The 22,203-nt window shown below is 38.7% G+C and overlaps 1 protein-coding gene across 1 annotated transcript in view; it reads right to left on the bottom strand.

The window, feature by feature from the left end:
* The window catches only part of ARHGAP20 (Rho GTPase activating protein 20), a gene marked incomplete at both ends in the record, with an annotated part of 76,418 nt that extends 55,430 nt beyond the window's left edge, over nt 1–20,988 (bottom strand). Inside the window, one exon of the mRNA XM_080709939.1 lies at nt 20,909–20,988. Coding sequence (XP_080566065.1) covers nt 20,909–20,988 — 80 coding nt within the window. The remainder of the gene's footprint in view (nt 1–20,908) is intronic.
* Between the last annotated feature and the right edge of the window lie 1,215 nt (nt 20,989–22,203).

Below are 22,203 nucleotides of genomic sequence, written 5' to 3'. Positions count from 1 at the left end.
TAGAAATTGAACTATCATATGACCTACCTATCCCATTCCTTGATATCTTTCCAAAAGAATTAAAGTCAGCATATTACAGTGATACATACATGACCTTGTTTATGGCAGGAAAATTCACAATAGCCACATTATGGAAACAACCTAGGCATCTGTCAACGAATGGATAAAAAAATGTGGTATATACACACAATGGATATTTAGCCATAAAAAGCAAAATTATGTAGTTTTCAGAAAAATGGATGAAACTAGTGTACCATGCTAAACAGTGAGGTCTGAGAGTCAAGGGTTGCATGTTTTCTCTCTTTATCTACATGTGAGAGGAACAGGAGATAAAAAGAACCTACAACAAACGAAGAAAGGCTAGTTGTACAGTGGAAGGGGATTAGAGGAGGAAGGTGGAGAGAAAGAAAAGAGGTTTAATGAAGGAAATAGTACAAATAATGTGATATGCCCATGTATGAAGGTATCAACAGCAACCTCACTAACAACGCATGGGGGAGAGATCTGGAGGGAACTCACCAAGTGCTGTGTGCATGTGTGTTGGTACCACTTTGAACCTCAAAGTGACCAATGTAGACGCTAAAGAGAGAATCTTAAAGGCAACAAAAACAAAAGGCCAAGTGACATTCAGAGGCAAACCAATTAGAATCACGCCAGACTTCCCAAAACAAGTCATAAAAGCCAGAAGGGCCTGGAATAACACATTCCAAACTCTGTAAGAAAGTAACTTCCAGCCAAAAATTTCCTACCCAACAAAACTATCTTTCAAATTAGATGGGGAAATAAGAAGTTTCCATGACAAACAGAAGCTGAAAGAATTTATGTCTTCAAAACCAGCACTAGAGAAAATACTCAAAGAGATTACAGAGAAGAAATAAGCAATACATGCCAGAATCAGAGAAACAAGAATTTCCATCCAGCAGACAACTAAGCAAAGAAGAACAAGCAGTATTTCAAACAAATAAAATCTCAACATGTTAGGAATTAAAAATCAACTCTCAATAATTACACTAAATGTAAATGGCCTCAATTTCCCCCCCCCCAAAAAAAAACAGAACCCATCTATCTGCTGCTTGCAAGAAACACACCTTACAAGTTAAGATAGCAACAAACTTAAGGTAAAGGGCTGGAGCAAGGTAATCCATGCTAACAGACCTCAAAGACAAGGACAAGCAAGAGTAGCAACTATGATATTAGACAAGTTAGACTTCAAGCCCAAGCTTATCAGAAGAGACGAAGAAGGCCATTTTTTATTGTTAAAAGGAATAATACAACAAGAGTAAATAATAATCAACATTTATGCCCCAAACATAGGTGCTGCTACTTTCATAAAACAAACACTCTGTGACATTAAACCGGACATAAAATCCCAATACAATAATACTGGGAGACTTCAACACCCCTCTCACACCATTAGACCAAACATCTAGAAAAAAAGTCAGTAAAGATGCCTCAGAACTAAAGAACACCATTAATCAAATGGAATTGTTGGACACATATAGAATATTTCACCCAACTACAGAGTACACATTTTTCTCAGCTGCTTACGGAGCCTTCTCCAACATAGATCACATGCTGGGCCACAAAGTGAGCACTAGGAAATTCAAAAAATGTGTCATACTTCCCTGTGTCTTATCAGACCATAATGGAATGAAGTTAGAAATCAATTATAAAAAGACCCAAAGAAACAACATGAACATGTGGAAGCTGAACACCACACTTCTGAATGAAGAATGGGTCATAGAAGACCTAAGAGGTGAAATCAAGAAATTTCTAGAAACAAATGAAAATAAAGATATAACATATCAAAACCTCTGAGACACTTTGAAGGCAGTATTAAGAGGAAAATTTATAGTACTGAGTGCTCACATAAGAAAAATAGAAAATCTTCAAATAAATAACCTAATGACACACCTCAAAGCCCTTGGAACATAGAAACAATCGAACCCCAGTAGAAGACAGGAAATTATTAAAATCAGAGCAGAAATGAATGAAGTAGAGAATAAAAATATCAACAAAACCAAAAGCTGGTTTCTTGAAAAAATTAACAAGATAGATTACGATCAGTGTCTAAGAATTAACAAAAATAGAGCTGGGAGTGTAACTTAGAGGTAGAATGTCCCTGAGTTAAATCCCCAGTTTCATCAAAGTGAGTTTATAAATGATCAAATTAATGATGAGTTCGCCACTCCACTTTACTTTGTGGTAGGAAGAAACTGAACACTTATTTTGTTTGTTTGTGTATTCATTCTGCAAACATTTGAGTCCTCTGTACTAGGCATAGTTCTGAGAACTGAGGATCAGAAATAAGATACAGATTACACCTTGCTACACAGTAAATCACTCAATAGGAGCTTGCCATTAAATATGAACTATAAAATATATGTAAGTGCTAATGTAGCACATTTGTAGACTCTAAGTATATAAAGTCAACAAGCAACTATAAAACCTTATACTCAGATATGCAAATACAATAAGGATGTAGATATTTTTTAAATGTTTTAATTTCAATGTATTTAGAAAGAAGAAAATTTAAGTGATATAAGTAATTTAAAAATAAAATCCCTGGTGTCACAAAAATAAAAAATAAAAAAATAGCCAGGCATGGTGGTACACGCTTGTAATCCCAGCATTTGGGAGGCAGAGACCAGAGGATCGCAGTCAATGGACAGCCTCAGCTACTTAGCAAAGCTCTTAGCAACTTGTGAGACCATGTTTTGAAAATTTAAAAATGACTAAAAAAGCTGGGTGTGGTGGCGCACGCTTGTAATCCTCTTGCTTGGGAAGCGGAGACAGGAGGATCGTGCAGGTTCGAAGCCAGCCATGCTGGCTTAAGAGATCCTGTTCCCAAATAAAATATTAAAAATAGGTCTGGGAGTGTAGCCCAGAGATAGAAGGGTTCCATCCCCAGTACCACACACACACACACACACACACACACACACACACACACACACACACAAAAGACTAAAAAATAGGGCTGGGAGTGTAGCTTGGAGATGAAATGTCCCTGGGTTTCATCCTCAGTACAGCAAAAAGAAAATAAAAAGATAAATAAACTGTGGGAGTTTTCCTGATTTCAGTGTCCTTTTGTCAAAAAAAAAATATATATTTTGTGTGTTTGGTATTAGGGACTGAACCTGAGGGAATTCTGTTCCTTCTCTGAGCTACACCTCCAGAAATACTTTACCTTTTATTTTGAAATAGGGTCTCACTAAATTGAGAGAGGCCTCACCAAGTTGCTGAGGCTGGCTGTAAACCTGCAATCTTCCTGTCTCTGCTTCCCAAGTACTGGGACTACAAGTGTATACTACCATGCCTGGCTTCAAATCGTTTTATATGGTGACCTATTCCAACCAGAAAAATGGAAAACTAGACTAAGATCGTTTACTATTACTAAAACTAGATGAAAATATTGCTAAAACTGCCACTCCTGTCCAAAACTTTATGCCTAATCCGAAGTTCCAGGTCTGACTTTGCAGTAGGTAGCTCTGTGACCTTTAGGTCACCTGATCTTTTATGCTGCACCATTTTCTCTTTTGTCCAGAACATAACCCTTAGAAAGACTCAGATCTTTCCTGAATCCTTTGTGAGGCTTTCTCTGATATCTTATATCTCCCCTGCTCGCCCCTCATCTCCCATTTACCACCTAGTTATCTGGAAGAACACTTTGTGACTCCTAAACTTCCTTAGTATTTGAATTAAGTGTATTTTCACATTTAGCTCGGTGGAATTTTTATATCTAATTATAGTGCTTTCAGTATAATTGGTGGCAGTCCGCATGTGACTGGTTAATTTAGAGGCATCTTGCTTTGTTTCTTGTTTTGGTGACAGTGAAATGAAATGGAAGATGTCAAAATTACACAAGGCGAAAAGTTATTTAAAATTCCAGGCCCTTTAAATAAAATACAGTTATATCATGTGCCATTTAAATATTTGCACCAGTGGTGATAGTATCAGGTAAAAATCATTACCAAATGGAAAATAGTTTCCTATATAGTAGTAAATATAAAAAATTTTTCTTTAGTGTTTTAAAGTATTTTAGCACATGTGTTGGTAGTATCGGTTGTATATTTTCTCTATAAAGCTTTTATTTTAAGGCTTTATTTGAAAATGGAAAGTATGTTAAATTTGTTTTGAAGGATGAATGTCGAGATTAGATTTTCCAGTGGAGGTTTTAATGAAACTGGAGATATGTTAAGTCATCCCTGCTTAAAATCACAGCTTCTTCTTAATATGTTATTGCTTTTAGACCACTTAGAAAAAGTGAGTTTTAGTATAATAAAATAACCATGTTATCTGGAAACCTCAGTTACCAATTGTATTTTGAGGTACATTTATCCAAAAGAGACCTAAGAATATTTTATCACAAGTTGACATCGCAAATGTATTGATTTAAAAATCACTTCAGGTTATGATGTGGGACAAGTTTATTTCTTTATCTAGAATCATTTTTCAGTCCCAGAAGTTGAAACAAAAACATCCGGCTTTTTGATGATTATTCAAATCTTTACAATATAAAGTAGTTTTATTTTTTGTCAGTCAAATATGTTTATGTTACATTAACCTTGTTTATTTTTAATTTTTTTTTAACTCTGGGCTACACTCCCAGACCAATTTTTTTAATATTTTTATTTGGAAACAGGGTCACTTAAGCCAGTGCGGCTGGCTTTGAACCTGCGCAATTCTCCTGTCTCTGCCTCCCAAGCGTGGGGATTACAAGCGTGTGCCACCACGCCTGGCCTATTTTTTAAATTTTTAAAAATTTCTGAAGATGGCGATGGAGAAAAGCGGTGTTTACGAGTTCCGCTAACAATCGATCTCTATCACCACAAAATCAGCGCTTTTCATAGCCAGAAAACACCATCATCAGAGTAATAAAAACTTTAAATACAAGGGACAGAGGAAAAGAGGGCTGGAAGAACAACCAGACACCAGAAAAGAAACCAGCCTGCAGTGCCGCGGCCAGAGCCGCGGTGCGGAGCTGCACCAGCGCCATCTTCCCTCGCAGCACCAGGCTCCAGAGAGGAGGGGGACTCAGAACTGAACTCAAAACCAGAGAGGAGATATCCCGGCCTCACAGCCGAGGACGTGGCAGCAGTGCCATACTGCCGGCGGCAGCGGCGAATTCACTGAACGGCTCCAGACCAGTGTACTCAACAAACCACCAGGCTCCAGAGAGGAGGGGTAGACAGCAAGCTGAGGTGAACAGCTGCGGAACAGCCAGGCAAGATTCAGCAGGTTTTTCAGCGCAAGGAGAATCTAAAGCTCCAAGGGGCTGGGCTCAGCAGACCCTGCAGGGGCTCAGAGTGGAGCTCAAAACCAGAGAAGAAATACACCAGCCTCATGGCCAAGGGCATGGCAGCGGCACCATATTGCCAGTGGTGGCAGCAGTGAGTTCACTGAGTCCACTATAGCTCCATCAGCGCATTCAACAATCATGAGTCAAACTGTGGCCCCTGAGGAGAAATCCCAGTACTGCACTCTTAGGGAATTGCGCAAATAGTCTCCCTGGGTCAGAGATTTTTGCAGTCCAACCCAGTGGGGGAGTGGTAGAGGCAGAGATATGACACCATAGTTGTAGCACCACATGGGAGAAAGCCCAGCCTGGCACCCCCATGGTCTAAAGCACCCTTGATTGACTCCCTGGGTCTGAGACTTTGCAATACAACCCAGTAAAGGAGTAGTGGTGATTGAGATACCACAGATTCGAGATCCAGAGCACCTTAAGTGAAGTCGTAGTGACCCAGGGAAGAACCCAGAGAAGGCAAAAACTTCCGAAATCATGCAAAAGAGGAATAACAATGGAGCAATGAATCCCCACAACCCCACAACATCAGAACCTGATAACACAGAAATTCAGAGATATCTAGAAGATCAAATCAGAAAAATAACTGTAGAAATAATAGAGGACTTTTGAAAAGAATTCAGAGAGAGTCTAAAAGAGATAAAGGATGCAATCATTGAAGTAAAGGCCTCAATTCAAAGTATAAACAACAGATTAGACCACATGGAGATAGAATCTTGCTCCTAGAAGATGATTACTCCAAAAATGAATGCATAGTCTATAATTTAGAAAAAAAATCCGGCAGCAGGAATTTAACATTGAAGAAATAAGAGCCCATTTTAAGAGAGCTAACCTAAGAATAATTGGAATAGAGGAGGGAAAAGAAGGTGAAACCAAAGGGATCAACAATCTCCTCAAGGAAGTAATAGCAGAAAATTTTCCAAACATAGAGCAAGAGGTCGATACACAGGTCCAGGAAACTTACAGAACTCCCTTTAGACAGGATCAGAGAAGAGGATCCCCACGCCACATAATTGTCAAAATGACTAATGTGGAAGCCAAGGAGAGAATCTTAAAGGCAACAAAAACAAAAGGCCAATTGACATTCAGAGGCAAACCAATTAGAATCACTCCAGACTTCCCAAACCAAGTCATGAAAGCCAGAAGGGCGTGGAGTAACATATTTCAAACTCTGAAATAAAACAACTTCCAGCCAAAAATTTCTTACCCAGCAAAACTATCTATCAAGTTAGATGGGGAAATAAGAAGCTTCCATGACAAACAGAAACTGAAGGAATTTATGTCTTCAAAACCAGCGTTAGAGAAAATACTCAAGGAGATTAACTGCAAAGAAGAAATAGGTAATACATGCCAGAACCAAAGAAACAAGATTTCCCACCCAGCAGACAACTAAGCAAAGAAGAATAAACAGTATCTCAAACAGAAAAAAAATTCTTAACATGTTAGGAATTAAAAATTATCTCTCTATAATCACACTGAATGTAAACAGCCTCAAAGCCCCAATCAAAAGATGTAAAGTGGCAAAATGGATTAAAAAGCAGAATCCATCCATTTGCTGCTTACAAGAAACCCACCTTACAAGATGAGTGGATTGCAAAAAAAAAAAAAAAGATGGGAAATACACACAATTTGAAATGGATCAAAGACTCAGAAATTAGACCTGCGTCTATGAAGTTATTAGAGAAAGGCATAGGATCTACACTTCAACATATAGGTACAGGGAGTAACTTTCTCAATAAGACTTCCAAAGCGCAGGAAATTAAAGCAAGAATTAATAAGTGGGATCTCTTCAAACTAAAAAGTTTCTTCTCATCAAAGGAAACCATGAATAACCTAAAGAGGAAGCCTACAGAATGGGAGAAGATCTTTACCCCACCACTCTGATAGGGGGCTAATATCCAGAATACACAAAGAGCTCAAAAATATCTACACTAGCAAAACAAACAATCCAATCAAGAAATGGGCAACTGAAATGAATAGACATTTCACAAAAGAAGAGATACATGGCCAATAGATACATGAAAAGATGTCCAACATCACTAGCCATCAGGGAGATGCAAATCAAAACAATGCTGAGATTCCATCTAACCCCAATCAGAGTGGCAAACATAAAGAAATCAAACAGCAACAATTGCTGGTGAGGATGTGGGGAAAAAGGAATTCTTTTACACTGTTGGTGGGAGTGCAAACTAGTTCAACCACTATGGAGATCAGTATGGAGATTCCTTAGAAAACTGGGAATAGATCCACCATTTGATCTGGCTATACCATTCCTGGGTATCTTTCCAAAGGGGTTGAAATCAGAGAACTACGTTAACATATGCATACCCATGTTCATGGCAGCACAGTTCGTAATAGCCAAACTATGGAACCAACCTAGATCTCCATCAACAGATGAGTGGATTGCAAAATTATGGGAAATACACACAATGGAATTCTATTCAGCTATAAAGAAAAATAAAATAATAGCACTTGCAAGAAGATGGAAGGAACTAGAGAACATTATGTTAAGTGAGGTTAGTCAAGCATAGAAAGAGAAGGGACATATGTTTTCTCTGATATGTTCAAGCTAGGGAGTAGTGGTAATACCAGAGAGATTCCAGATGATGGAGGGGAAATCTCAGCAAAGCTTGAACGGAAAGATAGGAGACGAAGAAAGCTGAGGTTGTTCAATGGAGGAGCTACATAAGAATATGCGTAATAGCATAAATACAACATGATTAACCTGGACACTCTCTATTGGGGGGGAGAGAAAATGATGGGGAAGGGCATGAAGCACAATGTAAATATACACCACTCTCAATATGTTCCACTTATAAAAAAAATTACAAAGCCTGGCATTTAGATACTCAATAAACCTTTCCTGAACTGAAATCCAAAGTGAAACAAAGAAAATCAAGAAATATTAAAGTACTACTGAGGCCTCCAAGGCCGGGATCGGAGCCTGTCCAGGGGTAAGGCCGGTGCTGGGGCCAGCGAGGCCGGGATCGGAGCCTACCATGAGGCACAGCTGCTACTAAGGCCTCTGAGGCCGGGATCGGAGCCTGCTGAGAGGGTAGATAGGTGCCGGGGCCAGCGAGTCTGGGAACGGAGCCTGCCGTGAGGCAAGGCTGGTGCCAGGGCCAGTGAGGCCGGGATCAGAGCCTGCCGAGGGATTAGGCCAGTGCTGGAGCCTCCGAGGTAGGGATCGGAGCCTGCCGAGGGGTTAGGCTGGTGCCGGGGCCAGCGGCCGGCATTGGAGCCTGGTGTGAGGCAAGGCCACTACTTAAACCTCTGAGGCTGGGATCAGAGCCTGCCAAGCGGTTAGGCTGGTGCCAGGGCCAGTGAGGCCGAGATCGGAGCCTGCCGTGAGTCAAGGCCAGTGCTGGGGCCTCCGAGGACGAGATCGGAGCCTGCTGATCTCGAGGCTGGGACAGAGCCTGCCTTGAGGCAAGGCCAGTGCTGGGGCCACGGAGGCCGGGATCAGAGCCAGCCGAGGGGTTAGGCCGGTGCAGGGGCCAGCGAGGCCAGAATCAGAGGCAAGGCTGCTGCTTGAGCCAGCAAGGTCTGGATCAGTCCACCGGGTAGCCAGGCCACTACTGGGGCTGTCAAGAGTAGAATAGGTATTTGCAAGTGGCAAGCACAGAGAAATATCGCAGAAAATAAAAACCAGATGCTTCCCCTAATCAGCAATAGGAGGAAAGGGATAAGAGGAAGAGGTCGAGTTATAGAAAGGGCCCTATAGTGAAGCAATTAAGGTGACCAATGAGAGGGTATGGGATAGGGGAGGATGGAGCCTCTTTAAAACTCAGGAGGTATGCAAACAAATGTATCAAAGTTAATCACCAAACAAGCATGGGATCAAGGGAGGGGGAGGGAATGGGATGGGGACTGGATGAGGGCTAATTGGATGATGTGTGCTTGTATATCCTCTCAAGTCTTGTATTCCAATGTGATGTATGATTACAATGCACCAATAAAAATAAATTAAAAAAATAAAGTACTTATCCACTGGACATTATCATGGAAAACTATCATATTAAAATCATTGTATTAAAAGTCCTTTCAATATTAAGATTTTTTCCTCATATTTAAATTATCAAGATATTAATCACAGGAGACTTCCAGGAAGATGGTGACGGAGAAAAGCGGCATTTATGAGTCTCGCTAACAATCAATCTTTATTACCACAAAATCAGTGTTTTTCATAGCCAGAAAACACCATAAGCAGAGATATAAAAACTGTAAATACAAGGGACAGAGAAAAAAAGGCTATAAGAACACCCAGACACCAGAAAAGAAACCAGTCTGCATTGCCGCGGCAGAGTCGCGCAGGCACAATCTTCCCTCGCAGCACCAGGCTCCAGAGAGTAGGAAAGACTCAGAATGGAGCTCAAACTAGAGAGGAGATATGCCAGCCTCATGGTCGAAGGCGCAACAGCAGCACCATACTACCGGTCGTGGCGGAGAGTTCACTGGGCCTGCAATGTCTCCAGATCAGCACACTCCACATCCCACCAGGCTCCAGAGAGGAGAGGTGGACAGGGAGCTGAGGTGAGCAGCTGCAGAACAACCTGGTGTAATTCAGCAGTTTTTTTTCGGTGCAAGGAACATCTAAAGCTCCCAGGGCCCAGGCTCTGTGTGCCCTCCAGGGACTCAGAACGAAGCTCAAAAGCAGAAAAAAAATACGCCAGCCTCACAGCCAGGGGCGTGGCAGCAGTGCTATACTGCCAGCAGTGGCAGCAGCGAGTTCACCTAGTCCACAACAGCTACAGATCAGAGCACTCAACAACCGTCAAATTGCAGCCTCTAAAGGAGAAATCTCAGTATTGCACCCCCAGGGACTTGCGCAGCTTTGATAACCTCCCTGGGTGTGATATTTTTCAGTTCAACCCAGTGAAGGAGTAGCGGTGGCAGAGATATCACACCCTAGTCGCAGCTCCCCGTGGGAAAAACACCTAGCCTGGCACCCCCCATGGTCTCTCACAGCCTGGACTAACTCCCTGGGTCTGAGACTTTGCAATACAACCCAGTAAAGGAGTAGTGGTGACTGAGATTACCACAGACTCGACATCCAGAGCACCCTAAGTGAAGTCGGAGTGACCCAGGGAAGAAACCAGAGAAGGCACAAACTTCTGGAATCATGGGAAAGAGGAATAACAATGGAGCAATGAACGCCCACAACCCCACAACATCAGAACCTGATAACACAGAAATTGAGAGATCTCCAGAAGATCAAATCAAGAATATAACTGTAGAAATAATACAGGACCTTCGAAAAGAATTTAGAGAGAGTTTAAAAGAAATAAAGGATGCAATCATTGAAGTAAATGCCTCAATTCAAAGTAAAAAAAATCAATTAGAACACATGGAGAATAGAATTTCATCCCTAAAAGATGATCACTCCAAAAATGAACACATAGTTTATAATTGAGAAAAAAAATGTGACAGCAGGAATTTGACATTGAAGAAATATGGACCCATTTTAAGAGAGCTAACCTAAGAATAATTGAAACAGAGGTGGGAAAAGAAGGTGAAACCAAAGGGATCAATAATCCCTTCAAGGAAGTAATAGCAGAAAATTAGCCAAACATAGAGCAAGAGGTCAATACACAGGTCCAGAAAACTTATAGACCCCCCACCCCTTTTTTTGGTGGGTCTGGGGATGGAACCTAGAGGCATTTGACTTCCAAGCTACATCCCCTGCCCGATTTTTTATTCTTTATTTTGAAACCAGGTCTCACTGAGTTGCAGAGGGCCTCACTAAGTAGCTGAGGCGGTCCGTGAACCATGATCCTACAGTCTCAGCCTCCCAAATGCTGGTTTACAAGAGAGCGCCACCACGCCTGGCTCTAGAACTCCCTTTAGACACAATCATAGAAGAGGTTTGCCACGCCACATAATTGTCAAAATGACCAATGTGGAAGCCAAGGAGAGAATCTTATGACATTCAGAGGCAAACCAATTAGAATCATGCCAGACTTCCCAAACCAAGTCCTGAAAGCCAGAAGGGCTTGGAGTAACTAATATTCCAAACTCTGAAAGAAAACAATTTCCAGCCAAAAATGTCCTACCCAGCACAACTACGTATCAAATTAGATGGGGAAATAAGAAGCTTCCACGACAAACAGAAACTGAAGGAATTTATGTTTTCAAAACCAGTGCTAGAGAAAATATTCAAGATTAACTGCAAAGAAGAAAAAGGTAATACGCACCAGAACCAAAGAAACAAGATTTTCCATCCAGCAGACAACTAACCAAAGAATAAACAATATCTCAAACATAAATAAAATCTTAACATGTTAGGAATTAAAAATTATCTCTCAATAATCACAATGAATGTAAATGGTCTCATTACCCAATCAAAAGACATAAAGTGGCAAAATGGATTAAAAAGCAGAATCCATCCATCTGCTGCTTACAAGAAATACACTTTACAAGTAAAGATAGGAACAAACTCAAGGTAAAGGGCTAGCGCAAGGTAATCCATGATAACAGAACTCGAAGGCAAGCAGGAGTAGCAACTATAACATCAGACAAGTTAGACTTCAAACCCAAACTTATTAGAAGAGACAAAGGTGGTCATATTTTACTGGTAAAAGGAATAATCCAGCAAGAGGAAATAACAGTAAGAAACATTTATGACCCAAACATAGGTGCAGCTTCTTTCATAAATCAAACTCTTTGTGATATGAAGTCACACATAAATCCCAATACAATAATACTGAGAGACTTCAACACACCTCTCACAACATTAGACCGATCTTCCAGACAAAAGGTCAGTAAAGATGCCTCAGAACTAAAGAACACCATTAATCAAATGGACCTGTTGGACACATATAGAATATTATTTCACCCAACTACAGTGGAGTTTATATTTTTCTCAGCTGCTCATGGAACCTTCTCCAAAATAGATCACATCCTGGGACACAAAATGAGCAGTAGAAATTTAAAAAATGTTACATACTTCCCTGTGTCATTTCAGACCATAATGGAATGAAACTAGAAATCAACTGTAAGAAGACCCAGAGAAACAACACAAACATGTGGAGACTGAACACCACACTTCTGAATGAAGAATAGATCATAAAAGACGTAAGAGGTGAAATCAAGAAATTTCTAGAAACAAACGAAAATAAAGATACAATATATCAAAACCTCTGAGACACTTTGAAGGCAGTATTAAGAGGAAAATTTATAGCACTGAGTGCTCACATAAGAAAAACAGAAAATCTTCAAATAAATAACCTAACGACATACCTCAAAGCCCCTGAAACACAGGAACAATCGAAGCCTAAAGCCAGTAGAATACAGGAAATTATTAAAATTAGAGCAGAAATTAAGAAGTAGAGAATAAAAAAATACAAAAAATCAACAAAACCAAAAGCTGGTTTCTTGAAAAAATTAACAAGATAGATAAACCACTAGCCAATCTAATTAAAAAAAGAGAGTCAACCTAAATTATGAAGATAAGAGATGAAAAAGGAGACATTACTACTGACAGTGTAGAAATCCAGAGGATTATCAGAAACTACTTGGAAAAACTATACTCCAACAAAGTGGAGAATCAGGACGAAACTGACAACTTCCTAGATAAATACTATCTTCCTAAACTTAGCCAAGAAGATATAGAACACTTAAACTGACCCATAACAATAATAGACATTGAAACAGCAATAAAGAGTTTACTATCAAAGAAAAGCCCAGGACCATATGGTTTTCCAAGTGAATTCTATAAAACCTTTATAGAGAGCTAACCCCAATATTCCTCAAACTATTTTGTGAAATAGAAAAAAGTGGGACTCTCCCAAATACATTGTATGAAGCCAAAATCACACTAATACTCAACCCAAATAAAGACAGCTCAAGGAAGGAAAACTACAGACCTCTATCTCTGATGAACTTGGATGCAAAACTATTAAACAAAATACTAGCAACACGCATTCAAAACCACATCAAGAAAATCATACACCATGACCAGGTAGGGTTCATCCCAGGGATGCAAGGCTGGTTCAACATATGAAAATAGATCCATGTAATTCACCATATAAACTGAATCAAAGACAAAAATCACATGATCATTTCAATTGACGCTAAAAAAGCATTTGATAAAATTCAACATCCATTTATGATAAAAACACTGCAGAGAATTGGAATAGAAGGAACATATCTCAACATCATAAAGGCAATCTACAGTAAGCCCACCGCCAACATCATATTAAATGCGGAAAAACTTCAAGAATTCCCCCTAAAAACAGGAATGAGACAAGGATGTCCGTTATCACCACTTCTCTTCAGTATAGTACTAGAGACTCTAGCCAGAGCAATAAGGCAAGAAAAGAAAGTCAAAGGAGTACAAATAGGAAAAGAATAACTCAAACTTTCACTATTTGCAGATGACATGATACTATATTTAGAAAACCCAAAAACTCAACCAAAAGGCTTATAGATCTGATCAACAAATTCAGCAAAGTATCTGGATACAAAATCAACCTTAAAAAATCAGTAGCTTTCCTGTAAACCAACCATAAATCCACTGAAAAAGAAATTCAGAAAACACTTCTACTCAGAATCTCCCACAAAAACATAATCCTTAGGAAGAAACCTAACCAAGGAGGTAAAAGATCTCTACAAAGAAAATTATAAAACACTGAAAAAAGAAATCAAAGAAGATCTTAGAAGATGGAAGGATCTTCCATGTTCATGGATTGGCAGAATAAATATCATTAAATGGCCATCCTCCCCAAAGTGATCTACAGATTTAGCACAATGCCCATTAAACTACCAAGATCATTCCTCACAGACATAGAAAAATCAGTGCTTAAATTTATTTGGAATAACAAAAAGCCCAGCATAGCCAAAGTAGTTCTCAGCAACAAAAAACATGCAGGAGGAATCACAAGACCTGACTTTAAACTATACCACAAAGCCATTGTGATAAAAACAGCATGGTACTGGCAAAAGAACAGATATATAGACCAATGGAGCAGAATAGAAGACCCAGAAACAAGTCCACACACTTTCAGCCAATTGATTTTTGACAAAGGGGCCAAAAATACACACTGGGAAAAAAGATAGCCTTCAACAAATGGTGTTGGCAATACTGGTTAATCATATGCAGAAAATTGGAAATTAATCGCACTTTCTCACCCTGTACAAGAGTCAATTCAAGATGGATCAAAGACTTGGAAATCAAACCAGAGACCTTGAAGTTCCTCGAAGAGGGTATAGGTCCAACACTGCAACACACAGGCACAGATACACACTTTCTCAACAAGACCCCAAACGCACAACAAACTAAAAGGTGAATCAATACGTGGGATTGCATGCAACTCAAGAGGTTCTGTTCAGCAAAGTAAACTGTCAAGAACCTCAATCGAGAGCCAAAAGAATGGGAGAAGATTTTTGCCACCTACCCCTCCGATAGAGGACTAATATCTAGAATATACAGAGAACTCAAGAAACTCAACACTAAGAAAACAAAGCATCCAATAACAAAATGGGCAAGCAAAGTAAATAGACACTTCACAAAAGAAGAAGTTCAAATGGCCAAGAAATGCATGAAAAAATGCATCATTGGCAGTCAAAGAGATGCAAATCAAAACTACCCTGAGATTTCACCTAACCCCAACTAGAATGGCGATCATTCAAAACACAAACAACAAATGCTGGCGAGGATGTGGAGAAGTGGGAACTCTAAAACATTGTTGATGGGATTGCAAATTAGTGCAACCACTCTGAAGAATGGGAACAAATCTACCATTGATCCAGCAATACCACTTCTGGGTATCTACCCAAAAGAAAGGAAACCAACTACCAAACTAATTCATGTGTATCTATGTTCATAGCTGCACAATTCACCATACCCAAACTATGGAACCAGCCAAGATGTCCATCAACAGATGAATGGATTACAAAACTGTGGATATGTACACAATGGAATTTTACTCAGCCATTTAAAAAAACTCAATTACATCATTTTCAGGGAAATGGATAGAACTGGAGGACATTATGCTAAGTGAGATTAGTCAGTCTCAAAACTAAGAAATCCGATATTTTCCCTAATATGTGAGTGCTAAGGAGAAATGGGTCATAAGATGAAAAATGAAATCCCATAGAGGAGGAAAGAAGACAACCTAAAGGAGGAGAAAGGAGGGGGGAAGAAGGAGAATCTCTAAAACACACAATGTACTTAAACATATCGAAGTCAACCACTAAGCCAAGTAACGGAAGAAGGGATGGGGAGGAAATGGGGTGGGAATTGGATAGGGGTTAAATCAGTGATGTGTGCATGTATGTACACACAAGTTTTTTACCCCCATATGATGTATAAATATAATGCACCAATAAAAAATTTAAAAAATATATTAATCACAATGTTCACATTCTGTGAACACTAAATAACAACTATCTTAGTTTCTATTTTACTCAGTTTAAAAAAATGTTAGTAAAATGGGATACTTACAAGTAACTGCTGATGCATGTTAAAGTGTGAAACCTGCATATTAAAAGCTATGTAAAATAAAAATTGACAGCTTGACTAAAATGAAACCACATTTTAAGTCATTTTTTACATAGCTAAATGACATCATCCCCTTAATAAAGCAGAAAGCCCACATTGCATCTGTGTTGCTGAATCTGAGTGAACACACATGTGGCCTGATTTTTTTTTACAGACTATGAAAATTTTTGTGCAATGCTAAAGTCCTTCCTCTGACCATTCAGTGCAAGTGCTAAAGTAATGTTCCCTTTCATGGGGCCTTCCTGGAAAAAGAGGTTACTAGGAAAGTGCTCTACCAATTTTATTATTCCCAACAATGTTATATTGCACCTAACATGCAGAAGTTTCTGAATCAAGACACTGGGAGAAGATCATAGAATAAATATTTAAACAGAATATAATTTAGTTTGAGTAGGAGTTTCATTCTCATTCTTCATGAAAAGCTTCTCTATTGACCTCAACTCCATTAAAAAAAGTCAAATTAACTACATTTGAGCTGCCTAGATGGTATTCTATTTTTAAACTGGTAAGTTAAGTATATAGTTTTCTCTAATAGAATAAAACCCAAGGAGTATGGGGAACATGTCTCCTTATTTGGAACCAACGCCTACTGTGTCCAAAACATTAACAGGAGAGACCAGGGTTCCTGTCTTGATGGAGCTTACAATCTAATGAGACAAGGCAAGTACATGTGAAGTGATTAGAGAGCAGAAATCTTTAAACTAGATGGTACCAACTAGGAATATAGTAAGAAGGGTCACTGTCTTAAATAACAACAACAAAAAATCCCTGACTACAAGTCATTGGAAATATGATTTAATTCTGATATCAATAAATTTCTAGGAGTTATATCTGGAGTAGGGAGAGATGGCAGAACTCTTTGTGAATGGAACAGTTGGGTTGATGTGTTTTGGATTGGAATATTGACAAACTCCATGAAACCCAAGGGCTTTGTGTGTCCTGTTCACTGCTATGTTCCTAGGAGTATCTGGTCTTAGGAATAATGAATATTTGCTAAATGAATTATGATTCTGACTGCCTATCTTCTAATGGTCTCATAAAGCTCCATAAATACAATCATGGCTCTCCTCTGAAGAAGGTATATATCCTCATGGTTAGTGACCAAGGAAGATACACACCTTTGAAATGGGTGAGAATGCCTACCTCTGGCACATTACTTCTTGATTCTGTGATTTAGAAAGAGTGGAACTCCTTAGGATTGGCAAGAGATGACTGTAAATAGAGAACAGTCTTCATTTATAAGTGCAGTTTCCTGTGGGTATGTGAATGCCTTAATTTCCCTTGAGGGCCAGCACCCTGAGTATAGGCCATAAGATGTTAACAGGTGTCTCCAATAAGGGAGACCTGCCACTGACTACCCTAACCTCACTGCTCTCCACTTGCCCTATTTACTTTCTCATACCAGATACTACTTTCTAATATCCTTGATGATATTTTGCCATTCATATTCCCCCACTAAAATGTAAACCTCATAAAAGTAGGGGCCTTATAACTATATACCCAAAATGCTTGGGAAAGTGCCTGATATGTACTTGTTGTGAAGATATTTGCTGAATAAACGAACAATTCCCAGGCACTGTTTTAGAGAATGAGACAAAAAGTCTCTTCTAGATTCTACATTCTGTGAAGGCATAATATACAACATGAAAATCTCAAACCTGAAACTTTAAGTGCTGGCATGATACCACAAGTGAAAAATGTCACACTCGCCCTCACATGACAGGCTGCAGTCAGAATGCAAGTACCCCAAAACACTTTAAAGAAGCCAGGCATGGTGGTACACTCTTGTAAACCCAGTACTGGGGAGGCTGAGACAGGAGGATTGTGGTTAGTGGCCAGCCTCAGCTACTTAGTGAGACCTTTTGTAACTCAGTGAGACCCTCCCTGTTTCAAAGTAAAGAATAAAAAATAGGGCTAGGAGTGGAGCTCAGAGGCAGAATGCTCCTGGGTTCAAGCCCCAGGACTGCAAAAAAACACAAAACAACACTTTATATGAGCGTATATCTAAAACATAAATATAATGCATTTTTAGATTTGTGCAAGATATCAAGATAATCCATTATGTATGTGCAAATATTTAAAAATCTAAATAAACCTGAAATCAAAACAAAACAAAGTCTGGTATCAAGCATATTTAGATAAAAGATACATACCCTAGACTAGGAAAAGGAAATTTGAGTAACCACCAAATAGAATAATTTATCTCCATATTTTTCAAGAGTTTTTACTATGAGTGTCCAGGTTAACCATGCTATATTTATATTTTTACACAAATTTGGATGTAGCTCCTTCACTAATTAACTTCAGCCTTCTTCCTCTCCTATCCTTCCATTTTAGCTTTGGTGAGGTTTCTCCTCCATTGTCTGGAGTCCCTCTGGGATCCATAATACTCCCTAGTTTGGGCATATTAGAGGGAATATAAGTCCCTTCTCTTTTTGTGCCTGGGAAAGGGGAAGTGGGGGGGTACCAAACATAGTCTGAATGTATGCCATTTTCAGTATGTCCCACATAAAAAATAAAATTAAATAAAAATAAATATATAAAAGAGTTTTTACTATATCAGCATGGTATATCAATACTGACAACTGATGGATGACATGTATACTTCCTAACTGAACATCTGGCAGGAGTAGTTTGCTACTCACACTGAACCCACAGTGAGAAATGCCATTCTGTGCTTTGCCTGGGTAGTCCTATCTAATATATTTTGGTTGTGATGCTAGTACTAAGGGAGGATTCATATCTCTACACTTGGGCCAGAATGTTAAATGATAGCAGCAATAACTAGGAAGAGATCCCCAATGCAGAACAGTAGTCGAATGGCAAAAGACTGAATTTAGGGTTCTAGTCATTCTTCCTCATTTGGATAGTCTCCCTAACTACCAATGTAGAAAGATCTGAGTCTTATTTATCCTGCTTAAGAATCTCTCAGCTTGCTCAATAACTTTGTAAAATTCTTGGCCATTATATTTTCAAATGTTTTTTCTCCTTCATTTTTCTCTCTCTTCTTCTGGGACCTGAATTACATGTAAGCTAGATTGTTTCACAGCTTCTACATGCATAATAGTTTTTAATTTTCATACTGTTATACCTTGAAAAATTTCTATTGAACCTTCTTTCAGGATCATTATGTTTTCAGCTATGTCAAGTCTGTTGATAAGATGGTTCAAATAATTCTTCATCTTTGATATCATACTTTTATTTTTATTATTTCCATTTGAATTTTTAAAATTTCCATTTCTCTGTGAAAATTTTCTGATAGTGAATAGTCTATCTTTTCCACTAGATCCTTTGTATACTAACATGTTTTAATGTCCCTGTTTATAATTCTAATATCTTGTTCATATCTTAGTCTGGTTTATTGCTTTTTTTTTTTTTTTGCAGTACTGGGGATTGAACCCAGGGGAATTCTATCTCCAAGATACATCCCAATCCCTATTTTTTAGTCTTTATTTTGAAACAAGGTCTCACTAAATTGCAGAGGGACTCACTAAGTAGTAGCTGAGGCTGTCCACAAACCTCGGTCTTCCTGTCTCAGCCTCCTAAGAACTGAGATTACAAGCTAGTGGCCACACCAGGCTGCTTTATCTTTCAGCAGTGGATTTTCCTTGTTTTTTAGTGTGTTATGAAATTCTTAGTATATTAACACAGAATTCTCTCTCTGAATATGTGATGATTCATACATATTATTTATGATATATATAACATGATTGACTACTTAAAAAATAACATCATAGATGCCGGGCGTGGTGGCACATGCTTGTAATCCCAGCATTTGGGAGGCTGAGAACAGAGGATCGCGGTTCATGGACAGCCTCAGCTACTTAGTGAGGCCCTCTGCAACTCAGTGAGACCTGGTTTCAAAATAAAGAACAAAATACAGGGCAGGGGTTATAGCTCAGAGGTCGAATGCCCCTGGGTTCCATCCCCAGACTCGAAAAAAACAAAAACAACAACAAAAAAACCATCGTAGGGTTCTTTTGAACATAAAAACTCTGAGTAAAATTCCATTTAAAAAGGATTGAAATTAATGACTGAATATCCATTCAATTTCTACACAGTATAGAAGACTTCCTTAAAATTTCACTGTAAACTTTATTTAGCCTATTTTCCACTTCAAATTTCATCAATTAATAATTTCTAAAAGGAATCAATATTTCATTAAAAAAAAAATCTCACTATGAAGCTGGGCATGATGGTGCACGCTTGTAACCCCAGCATTTGGGAGGCTGAGACCAGAGGATCGTGGTTCGTGGACAGCAGCTACTTAGTGAGGCCCTCTGTAACTCAGTGAAACCCTGTTTCAAGAAATAAAAAGACTAAAAAGTAGGGCTGGGAGTGTAGCTCAGAGGTATAAGGCCCCTGGGTTCCATCCCCAGGACTGCAAAAAGAAAAAAAAATCTCACTATAATTCTTTTATATTCTTCTTCACATTTAAAATTGGCTAAAAATGACCTCATCCATGTACAGGTATCACCTTATGATAAAAAATTAGCAAATCTTTGTGCATAAACAAAAGTTAATTTTTCAGTGTTGTAAATTCTAATTGTTCTAATTGTTTCCATAAATAAAAGTTTTACAAAATGTAGAACCTTCATATTTGTGTACTAGTGATGTGAGATTCACTTCTGAATCTGTTTTATTTATTTGTTTTTTAATTTTGGGGGGTACTTGGAGTGGAACCCAGGGGCTTTCTACCTCCGGGCTATACTCCCAGACCTATTTTATATTTTACTTGGAAACAGGGTCTCACTAAGTTGCTGAGAGCCTCACTAAGTAGCTGAGGCTGGCTTCGAACCTGCGTGATCTTCCTGTCTCAGCCTCCCAAACATGGGGATTATAAGCGTGCGCCACCACACCCGGCTGAATCTGTTTTAAAACACCTGAGATATATATATATATATATATATATATATATTCAATCTAAAAGGCTCTGATTCTCATAAAGAATCTCTTAATAACTTCAGAAGTCATTATTTTCTAACATTAATCAGGGAAGCGTGGAGCCAATGAACATACAATATCCACATGTGATCTGAAAAACACTTCATCTAAGTTCTAAGCACACACCAAATGCACACACAAAGTTTCGCACTTACCTGGTACTAGGCCGTTTTTGCAGGGCTTTATCCAGGATAAGAGATGGAGCACTCCTCCTCCTTTCTGCTAGTGTTTTCATTTTCTGTTGAGGAAAAAACCCGAAACATCAAAATGAATACTGTATGGCTTGTAAGCTAAGTAAATGCTGAGTTTCGGATCCAGTTCAACAAGTTTTGTGTTGCCTTTCAAGGAGACTAGAATTTCATTGTGGTGCTGGGCTTAGTGGCGCACGCTTGTAATCCCTGTGCTTGGGAGGCGGAGACAGGAGGATCACGCTGGTTTGGAGCCAGCCTCGCGGGCTTGAGACCCTGTTTCCAAATTTTATACATACATACATATATATATATATATATATATATATTAGATCTGGGAGTGTAGCCCGGAGATAGAAGGGCTTCCAGGAACCCCAGTATTGCAAAAAAAAAAAAAAAAAAAAAAAAAGAATTTCATTGTGGATAGAACTATAACATCTAACTAGGATAGTTAAGTGTCAAAAAGTGATAGAGGCAGTGAGTGTTTTCTTATGGCCAGAGAACAGAGGTTAAACACATTAATATTGCTTATTATTGCTGGAGTCTATGATAAAGGCTAGAGATGAATTATCTCATTCATATTCCAAAATGCAACAAGGGTAGGCACTATTATCTCTATTTTTTAAAGCAGGGTAGGCTCTAAACTAGGTTTTAAGGAAAGAAAGGAGTTAGAGAGGTCAAGTAAAAAGGAAGAAAAAGTTAAAGCAAAAGCAAATCAACTGGATTCTTACCTAAACATATAATCAGTTTTTACATTTTATTTTAAATCTCAATATTTATACATTTTGGAATTCCTTCTTACAAATAGACTTTTTTTTGCTATAACTTGAAAAAAAGAAAAAATTTCTTCTTTTTTAGGTAGTATATATGTAAGGCAGACTGGCTATATAAGAAAGATAAAATAGATACATTGATTCCAATGATCTAGAATTTGTGATAAATGAGGCTTTATTCAATTTGAATTATCTAGATAATTACTCTCTAAATTCAGTCATATGTACATATTTAACAGCTCTAGATATAGCCAGAGGGCCTGCCTCTAAAGATATATGAGTAATAACAATACAGTCACAGTCATGAATGAAGTTCAAAGAAGCTATTCTTCCTGTTTTACCCACCCTCTCACCCTATCCTCTCAGACACAGAGGTTTCATCTATTGCCTCTGAGCTCAGGTCAGTCATGCTTGGGAATCTTCTGGCTCTCTAATAAGAACCATACAAAACTAACTACTTAACTGGCTCAGTGTCAGCATCTCATTACA

Source organism: Muscardinus avellanarius, assembly GCF_963383645.1.
Source record: "Muscardinus avellanarius genome assembly, chromosome: 1".
NCBI lineage: Eukaryota > Metazoa > Chordata > Mammalia > Rodentia > Gliridae > Muscardinus > Muscardinus avellanarius.
This window is presented reverse-complemented; position numbering and strand designations above follow the sequence as displayed.